Source organism: Quercus lobata, chromosome 2 (genome assembly GCF_001633185.2).
Source record: "Quercus lobata isolate SW786 chromosome 2, ValleyOak3.0 Primary Assembly, whole genome shotgun sequence".
NCBI lineage: Eukaryota > Viridiplantae > Streptophyta > Magnoliopsida > Fagales > Fagaceae > Quercus > Quercus lobata.
In genome coordinates this window covers 80,831,066-80,841,451 of record NC_044905.1, presented here as the reverse complement: position 1 = coordinate 80,841,451, position 10,386 = coordinate 80,831,066, and the positions used below count along the sequence as shown (strand labels likewise).

The 10,386-nt window shown below is 33.1% G+C and overlaps 1 protein-coding gene across 1 annotated transcript; it reads right to left on the bottom strand.

The window, feature by feature from the left end:
* Positions 1–1,689: 1,689 nt before the first annotated feature.
* On the bottom strand, positions 1,690–5,423 carry LOC115976826 (plant cysteine oxidase 2). The gene is made up of 5 exons (XM_031098323.1): positions 4,645–5,423; positions 3,456–3,574; positions 3,189–3,360; positions 2,209–2,427; positions 1,690–2,087 (listed from the first exon to the last, which is right to left on the bottom strand). Exons 1-5 carry the CDS (start codon positions 4,868–4,870, stop codon positions 1,963–1,965), a joined length of 861 nt encoding a protein of 286 aa, XP_030954183.1. The 5' UTR covers positions 4,871–5,423; the 3' UTR covers positions 1,690–1,962.
* Positions 5,424–10,386: the final 4,963 nt, after the last annotated feature.

Sequence of the window (10,386 nt, the reverse complement as noted above, 5' to 3'; positions counted from 1 at the left end):
TATGCTCAGTCATAGATTGCTCCTAGCTTATATGCTGTGAGCAACCTGCTCACAGTTATTCATCCAAAGTAAAAACAAATAAAAGTTTTTCCTTGTTCATATTGAGGGTTAAGATCATCTACATACAACCTTCTATTTAAGCATTAAGGTACAGATTCAACACCAGTAGACACAACGGACAGTCGCACTAACTTTATGCACAAGCATCTCTATGCTCAGTCATAGATTGCTCCTAGCTTATATGCTGTGAGCAACCTGCTCACAGTTATTCATCCAAAGTAAAAACAAATAAAAGTTTTTCTTGTTCATATTGAGGGTTAAGATCATCTACATACAACCTTCTATTTAAGCATTAAGGAACAGATTCAACACCAGTGACACAACGGACAGTCGCACTAACTTTATGCACAAGCATAGAAATATACAAGGTTTTTTTTTTTTTTTTTTTAAATGAACGAAATATACAAAATTTATACTTTATTAGGGATGTGTATGGGTCGGGTTAAGGGGATTTTTTGACCCAACTCACTATGGTAGGTCAAAAAAATTTAACCCAATCCAACCCAACCCACATGGATCGGATTGGGTCGAGTTGAACCTATGGGTTGGGCAAATTTTTTATTATTATTATTATTAAATTGAGTAGAAAAAAATATAAATATAAATATATTAAAAAAACCCAAAAATTAATATTAGGGTGACTCCTTAAAAGCAAACAACACTAATGACTAAACAACAATAGTAATTTACTAAGATTTGTGTGAACTAATTGGCTTTTATATAGAATAGGAAGAGCTAGTTATTTTAAAAAATTTATTAACTTTATAATATATTTTAAATATATATATATATATATATATATTAAATATATGAATGGATCGGGTTGGATTTGACAGATTTGGAATTTTATAACCCAACCCGACTTGCTATTTAAAATTTTTTTTGTAACCCAACTCAACTCATCAAATCCTAAAAACCAACCCAACATGACGGATTGAGTTTGGATCGAGTCAGTTTTGACGAATCGGTAGCTTGGCTGCACCCCCTATACTTTATAGTACCATCATTCACCCTATAAAACATTAATGTACGGTACATTTATGCTACTGCCCCGCCTAAATCTTATCCGGCAACAGACTCCAGAATATTTTTATATCCAATAACTGTGGCAATTGCTGCTGCCTGCAGAATCAACCCCTAGTTTAACTTCTAAATGGCATCGCCAACTTTTTTCCAGACAATCACTGCAGTGTAAATTTCGTTCACTCGTCAACTTGCATGGGAAAGTCCTATCTGATGGAATTGAAGTCAAAGAGAGCTGCACCACAAACACCATTTCATTTCAAGCTGTCTCCAAGTAATCAAACATTCCATCATGGGGAAGAGAGACCCCCCCCCCCCCCCCCTAGCCCAATCAGTTCACTATCACAGAACAGAACAGAACAGAACGGATATTAAGAAACCTTGGTCTCCTAAGAAAACCCCTTTTATAGTTTTGTCTCTCTTGGAGGTACCAAACAAGTAATCAAACTACTTGCGGACCTATACACCTCCCTAGCTAGGTACCATCGCTATAGCTCTAATTATACATATATCTTTTTTGCTCTCGATGGAAGCAGCAGGTACATATTGCTTATCGTGTACTAGAAGGAAAGGAATAGTCCCAGACATCCAGTTGTACAGAGATGATGCTGACAATTAACTCAATTCACTTTCATGCTCAATTTTCCAGTGAACTTCTCTTTGTATCTTTTTCTTTTTTTCGGTTCAGAGTATGTACATAAACTGTAGAGAGAAAAAAAGGATCTAGTCCCTCATGTCCCACAGGAAAAAAAGTTTTTTAAGGAAAAAAAAAAAAAAAAGGATGAAGGAAAAGAACCGCAAGAACAAGATACAAAATGAAACAAAAGTTTGGGTGCTGCAAGGACTGGACATCATCAGCCAGTGTCAACATAGGTGAGATCATTTTTCCACAATCTTTGGCCCTTTGTAAGGTGCTCCATCTACAGTCAAGTCCTCAGGTTTCTCCCTCTCTTGAAGCCATGCATAACCTTCCCTATCCTCTTCAGGCACTGAAACCCCATCAACTGAAATTTCAAAGAGAAAAAAGTAATTAAGATCTTGTATCAAGTAAAAGGCATTCCTCCCCACCATTTGAGTAACAAAGAGTGTTATAGTATAATCAAACGTGAAGAGGCAATGTGCTACCTGCAAAATTGGTGAATGGAAATTCAAGGTAGTATGTGCAATGCCGGCCATCAGGATCAGAATATGGAGGGCCAAGCACATCCAGCACTGCACACGCTGTCACTGCTGTGAAGCAATGCATGTTGCCTCCATCAGCTGGGTAAAGGATGGAGGTGTTGCAAGGAGCAGTAATGTCTGAGTCGACCTTAACCTTAGCCAAACGAGCAGCAGGTGCAGTGACTGCATCATCAAAAGCATGTCAAATAATGTCAAAGAAGGGAAAGCATTGAAAGTAAAATTTTTGACCGAAAGGTGAAAACTTGGATCAAACAGCTAGCCACTATCTGATCCATCAAACTTCATTGACTAAAAAAAATCACAGATGGATTTCTACAACATCAATAAGGACATAAAGTATAGCCTCTACAAAACAGCAATAAGAAAAAAGGATGCGTTTGTCATACCAGAACATTTCTTGAACCATCAAGATGTAAGGTGCTACAGACATAAATCGATAAAGTTTTCCTTTAACCCATTATGACAATTTTCCTCCAACCCATTATAGTTCATAAGACCATACACATGTATTAAATCACATGATTTATTAAATCATTTAAACGAGTCACATGACTATTAATTAAGTAGTGGTGAAAATTTTTTTAAAGTTGAAATGTCGAGGATTGGAGGAACTTTCCCCCAAACTGATCCGGAGGAAAATTCTATCTCATACAAAAATATCATATATTCTTTAATCTCCCACTAGACACCTTCATAATGCCCTTCTTATATAATTATTCCTTCCCTCGTTTTTAAGGAGCCTAATTTTTGCAACGTATGTTAACACCAAATGGAAAAGCAAGAGTTACACTAAGAATGCTTTGGCATCTGCAAGCGTGTAGTGGTAATTCAAACTGTGCTTGTCATCTACAGAAACATATAAACAATGCCATCTGTGTATATGAGAAACTGTGGGATAGTAAAACCTTAAAGGAAAGACCTACTTTCTGACAGATTCACATCAGCAGATGCGTTGCTAGGGGCATCGGGGGCATCGGCCACCCAATCATATGATTTGATGTGCATTGTCCCAAAGAGCAGTTTACTGAAAACTGTCATTCCGGGGTGATTGTGAAGTGGAAGAACACCTGATGGTGGCAAGCAAAAGATCCCCATCTGCAATGATTGAAAAGATTTGAGAACCACATCTATCATAAGGTACTAATTTTGTCTCATCACTGCGTGACAGCACCTCAGAGAAGCCTACATACCGAGAATTTGTCACTCTCGTAGAGGTGCAAGTATCTAATTTTTGGGGTTCTCCGAGCCAACTGTGTCCTGAAATACGGCATCTCAGGAGCGAGGCCAACATCCCCCGGCTTCATTTCATCTGCAAGCATGAAGTTGGGCTTGTAAGCATCAAGGACAAACAGGCGAAGGTTCATGTCAGTAATGAACAATTACAGGTCCTACGCTATTACAATTTAAGCCATACGTTTCGAATTTCCAAAATTTCATTAATTATAAAAGACAAAAATAGAATCTTGTCTACAGCAGCAAAGACATTCAAGGGAAGCGTGGGTGGCCCCTCGTATAAGCCATTGTCACATTTGAGATCAAGACAAAAAGAAAACTTTCCTGAAATCCTGTGCCAGCCTTTAAAATAAAGCCAAGTAGTCCCACTCCCTATGCTACTAAAAAATGGAAAACTTAAAAGCAGCGTAAAAGAAAACAAACCAGTGTGGTCTGATACCCAAATGCTCCCCCCAGATTTGTGCTAATAGAAACTACCAATTGAAGACAATTCAATTCAATTGAGGATCTTTATTGCATAACCATTTTGCACAAACTTTTCATTTTCTCAAGTTCCAACATCCCCCAATCTAGAGACACAAACCTCGCACAGTAAAGAAATACATGCTTACTTGATGCATTTTTTTAATGCTCGTAGCATATAATGCGCATCTATATATCCTCAAAAAACAGAAATAAATTTTGAGAATCCTTGCACCACACAAATTCATAAAATAAGGAAAAGCATAAGAAATCCCTATTGAAGCTTGGTGTAAAAAAAATTACAGCAAAAAACAAACTCAACACGCAGGTTGAGAATTGACACTATTGTAAGAGCAATGGTATCAGCTAGATAGATCCTACTTAAATGATATTGCATTCTAAGTCAGAAATCATAAAATAAACATCTCCAAAAAAAAGCAAATAGCCCTCAAACATTCACATATTCAGATAATATTATCATTAAAGTGAAATTATAAACCTCAAACACTTAAAAACCCGAATATTATCAAAATTTCAAATAAAAACATATACCAGTTAATGTAAAACCCATCAGTAAGCTTGAATTCGACCAAATTTCAATACCGTTAAGCACAACCATATGAATCTCTCACATTTGACCATGAAATTCAATTCAAAAACAACTAAGGAAAAAAAAAAGCATACCCAAAACAGCTTTTAGCCGTTCGATATCTTCAGAACAAGGCACAATCCCAGTCCCACCATTGGCAAACACTTCCTTACAAATCTCAAATAGCTTCTGAACCGGCAACATCTTCTTCTGACGTCGCCGGCTTCTCTTAGACCTGGAATTCGGACTCGTGTTCGTGTCCGTAGGCAATTCACGAAATTCTTTAACTTTACGATCAGCCCGAGTCGTCTCAATCCCCATTCAACCTCAAAATTCACACAAAATAGCTCGATATACAAGCCCAACACACCCACCACATAAAAAATGCAAAATTGCGATCTGGGTGTTGACCCAAACACGAATTGAAGAACTGGGTATTGCTCAAAACACCAAAAAACTATCTGGGTATCGACCAAAGTTCCAAACTTTCAAAGAAATGGCTAGAAACCAGAGAAAACAGAGTACGGAAAACAGAGCAATATATTTTATACCTATTACTAATGATGTTTCTACAACAGTAGTATTGCTGTACAGAGAAATTAAGGGTGTAAAAAGTTGAGAGATGCGAGAATTGGCATCATCTTCTCTGTTGTTGTTGTTGTTGTAGATGGAGATGGTTGGTGAAGATTGAAGACAGAATATAAAGGAGGAAAAGAAGAGGAAGGCTTTTAGGGTTAGATGAAAGGGAGAGAAACAGTCGGTTTTTGAAGGAGAGAAAAAACCAGGGGCCATGGTTTGCTTTCCAGTGGGCTGTTCCAACAGCGGATTTTTATCTATATACCTCTCTCTTTTTTTCCTTTTCCTGAATTTTGGTCCTTTCCTTATTTTTTTGCCCTTCTTATATTCATTTTTCACAGTCTACATTACTCACTTTAAACGAGGAAATATTCTAATAATAAAATGTTTTGGAAAAAATAAGGAAAGCTCTTTTTCTTTTTTTATTTAATGTTTTTTAAATATCAGTGTATGAGTATCTTGTTGTAATTTCATACCCGACCATACGACTTGGGAAAATTCAAAATCTGGCTATGATTTTTTAATATGTTACATGGAGTTATACTTATTAGACGGAAAAATCTTGTTACACATTCAATATTATACACTCCGTACATATCATATCTTGAATTGTGTACGTAATATATGCATTTAAACATGAACAATGACAATACGTATAGATGATATACACTAATAAGTATATAATAATCACTACTTTTCTTAAAATACCACCCATTTATTTTGAAATAAGTGAATTAGAATCTGTTTTGTCATCAACATCTAAACAAAGGTTGTGTATAACTAATTTAGTATTTATTTTATTTATTGATGTCATGGTAAGATCCAATCCACTCATTTCAAAATGGATGGATATGATTTTTAGAACTCCACAATGGAGTTGCCCTAACAATTCTAAATAATCTTTCTTTCTTTCTTTTGTTACCTAAATGGTCTTAATTTCCTTCTAAAAAAAAGGCCTTAACTTAAACTTTCTTCCCTTGCCAAAAATATTGTGGGTTCAACGGGTTGGCACATCTTTAGTGTTTCCAATGGAAACATATAGTGTACAAATGCCACTTCTTTTGTTGTAACTATCATATTATTAAAATAAAAAATAAAAAATTATTTCCCTCAGTTTCTTCTCTCTCTTTTTGGCAAATTACATTTTTTGTAAACTTGAAAATGACATATTAGATCATATATTTATGGATGGTTTCAAATTTAACCCTATTGTTTTAAATTTCAAATTAAAATATGAAGTTTAAGATTATTACTTTCTCAAAAGAAAAAAGATTAAGATTATTACAAATTAAACCTTATAGTTTCATTAAATTAAAATCAAACCCTAATCTTTTCATATATATTTAAACCCTAGGTTAATCCCACATTGGAAAATGAGTGTGAGTTAAAGATGTTTAAAGTCTGTGTTGTGTATCAAAGAGTTAGGCTCTTTTAGATATACACCACTGTAAGTTTCTTTAAAAAACCTTCTCTCCTCTCCTTGTGTGTGTGTTAAAAATACTTAGTATTCTTAAAAGAAAAAATTGTGGATTAATTCCACATTGGAAAATAAGTATGAATTAAAGAGGTTTAAAGTTTGTACTATGTATCTAAGAGTTAGGTCCTTTTAAATATACACAACTATAAGTTTCTTTTTTTGGATACAAGATAGAAATTCTACTCTAACCTAATCTATGTGTATATGTGTATGAAACTCCCTCTTGGAGACTTGAACCCGGCCTTTGCCCCCCACACCCCACAAGCATTTATACTTGTGGAGTGACCATCACACCAAGGGTGTGCGATGGTCAACTATAAGTTTCTTTAAAAAACCTTCTCACCTCTCCCCGTGTGTGTGTTAAAAATACTTAGTATTCTCAAAAAAAAAAAAAAAAATTTAAACCCTCAATCAAATTACCAAAACAAACCCCAAAAGTACATTGTTTAAATTGATGCAATTTGATTGGATTTGAAACTAGAAAAATAATAAAGTTTACCTTGTAACAGTCTTAAATTATAGGGTATACTTTGAATTTTTTAAAACTTTATGATTTAATTTGAAACTACCCCTACAATATGGGTTTAAAATATAATTTCTTTATCTTTTTAATCTTAGGCTGCACCATTTTAAGGAAGGGAACTATCACTAAATTATAGAGCTAATAGCTAATAAAATGGATCTAATCTACTAATATCTAAATATTTACACTAAATTAAGTTGCAAGTAGATGCATGAATAGTACTTTTATGATGATTACAATTATAAAAGTATCACATATATGATATACCTATACATCGATCATACATGCTTTTAAATAATCTTACTTTATTTTTTCTATTTTCAAACCATCAACGGAAATAGTGAAAGAATCTTGTTCCCCACTTACAGTTGTAACTTGTAAGTGAGGATTGATATTTCTTATAGTGGAGGGTTCTCTTATGACAACTAATCTTTTTTGTTACTATTTGACTATTTGTTTTGATTTTTCTCAAATTGGATGGTTAGGTTAGAAAATAGAAATTACAAGATAGTTGGCTTATTAATTGTTGCGCAATTTCTTAGAAGGTGATAGCTAAGTTGACAATTTCTTTTTCTTTTTTTAACCTCAAAGACACATTACAAATTCATTCAAAAAGCCATAGTATTACTATTTGAATTAATTAAATTCTAAAACCTTATTTTTCATATTTTTAGAGAGCACTGACCCTATACCTACCGGAGTACCTTTGTGTTAGCTAGCTATCAGTTCAAGGTCAATTCATCATACTATCAGTTCATTGAATTTTTGCTTTTTGAGATGTCTTCTCAAACTATACTGCTCCTTATCTATATAAAAAAGAACATGTCATAAATCTTTGTCTATAAAAATAACCATAGTGATTCTCAAAATAATAATAATATTAAGTTGTAAGGCCAACCCATACTAAACTAAATAGTACTCAATCAAAATTTACCTTCTATGGTGGGTACCAGTTAGCTCAATTGGTAAAGTCTCTGATGGTTGAATAAGAGATTTTGGACTCAATCCCCGCTTACACCAAAAATCGATTGATGTCTTGGTCTGATGATAAAGGGCTATTATCATGAACAGACACCATAAATTGAAACTCATTCAAAAAAAAATTACCTTATATGTGGGATCCAGTTAGCTCAACTGGTAAAGTTTCTGATGGTTGAATAAGAGATCTAGAATTCAATTCCTGCCTACACCAAAAATCAATTGGTATCTTGGTCTTATAATAAAAAGTTATCATCAGGAGTGGACGTTATAGGTTGAAACTCTCAAAATAAATTACCTTATATTTGTAAAAAAAAAAAAAAAAATACTATATATAATTGCATATGCTTTATATCTACTAAATGCATGTAGTAAATAAAGAGACATATCCAAAAAAAAAAAAAAAAGACATGCACAACTCATATAGATCATGCAGATAGATAGTAGAGTGGTTTCCTTATTTAGTGAATTAAAAATCTGGTTCGTTCTTATCTATAATTCCAGATCACAAATATCAAATTAAGAAGCTAATTGCCAAATTTGGATATTATTGAAACAAAAATACTGCATTCTATATATACTTAACATTTACAAACATAGACCGACTCTCTTTTTTTGAAAAGAACATAGACCGACTCTCTTTCACTCTTTCTAATATGTTCTATATATTTTGATTTTTGCCCCCTCATAATAAATTTTTTTTTTTTATACATATTATCTTTATTGTGCCATCATTTTCATCTAGACACGCTTCCCAATATAACACATTAAACATGATTTGATATTTTGATTAGTAGGTGCTTTGGCCTAAATTCCAAACCTTTTTTGGTGGGAGGGCAGAACAAAAATGCACCGCCTAAATTCCAAACCTTAATCATACTAAACTTGATTAATTTCCTTAATCATGTTGAATAATTCTATCACGTGTAAATCCTTCAATATATCCCTTCTAGCATGAAATTAAAATATGAAATTCATCATACATTAGCATACAGTTTGATGTGAAATTATGATTCTATAATTACACTTACAACCATATATGGACAAAAGTAGTACAATAAAAATGTCCTGTTGTAAATAATTCTTTGTTTTATAGAAAAAAGAAAAAAAAAAAGATCTAAGATGAAAAGCAAACTAAAAAGAAATACATTGGTGTTTTAATCTAAAAATAAAGGGTAATAATCATAACATAGATCCCATAATTTCAAATCTTATCATATTAATTTATTTTTAAAAAAAAACAACAACAACAATGTGGCTAGCTTTACTAATTAGGTTATTTAAGATACAACTATTATTGATAGCAGTTCTCGTCTAGTGACCCTCCTCTTCTATTGGTCTGATAGGTGATGCTAACAACCCATTACTTACGAAAGCAAATATGAAAATAGCAAACTGACTAGATATGTAAACAATTGTGACAACTAGTCTAACTAGCATACTCTTCAATATTGTCTGCCTATCGATTAAGCATGCTGATTGACTAAATATTTGCCAATTAACGATATATATGTTTACTTAAGTCGATAAGATGGTTAAACTGATCAAATCATGTTGAAAAAAATAGAGAAAAAAGAAAAATGATAGTGGATATAAATGAGTTATGAAGTGCCTAATTATAAGCTCAAATGATTTAAAGCAAAAGGAATATACATATATATATATATATATATATATATACCATGTTACATATAGTTTGAGAAAAATCTTAGGGCATATAAATAAAGCATCTACCATTAAAACATTCTTTATGTGCCAAAGACAGGTTGCTCAAGCATTGGATTTGATGATCAATATAAGACAATTAAGTTAATTTTTGGCATCTAAAAATGAAAAGAAATGGACTGATGAACAGACTCACCAACTACCTGAAGTGACCCATGAATTATTGGTAGAGGGATTTTTAGCCTTGAAAGTTAAAAAGTGCTTGAAGAAATTTCTTCCTTTTTCATTCTATCATTGGATGCTTCTCCGAAAATGTAGAATGTGTCAATCTTTTTCTTTGACGTTAGCAGGGGGTAAGAAAAGGAATATATTTAGCTCCTTACAATACATATTCTCACCTCAATCGACTGACTTTTTAAACTGCAGTTGTTTAAATTAATATTAATATCAATAACTACACAATCAAAGTTAAATTTTATTTTAATAGGAATCAAAGTTGAAATTGATAGCCAACTACTTGCATTCTTACTTGAAATTGAGAACTATATCTATATAAGTAATATACATGAATAAAACTATGTTTCACCTTTGAATAACTCTAAACATTCACTTACCTTG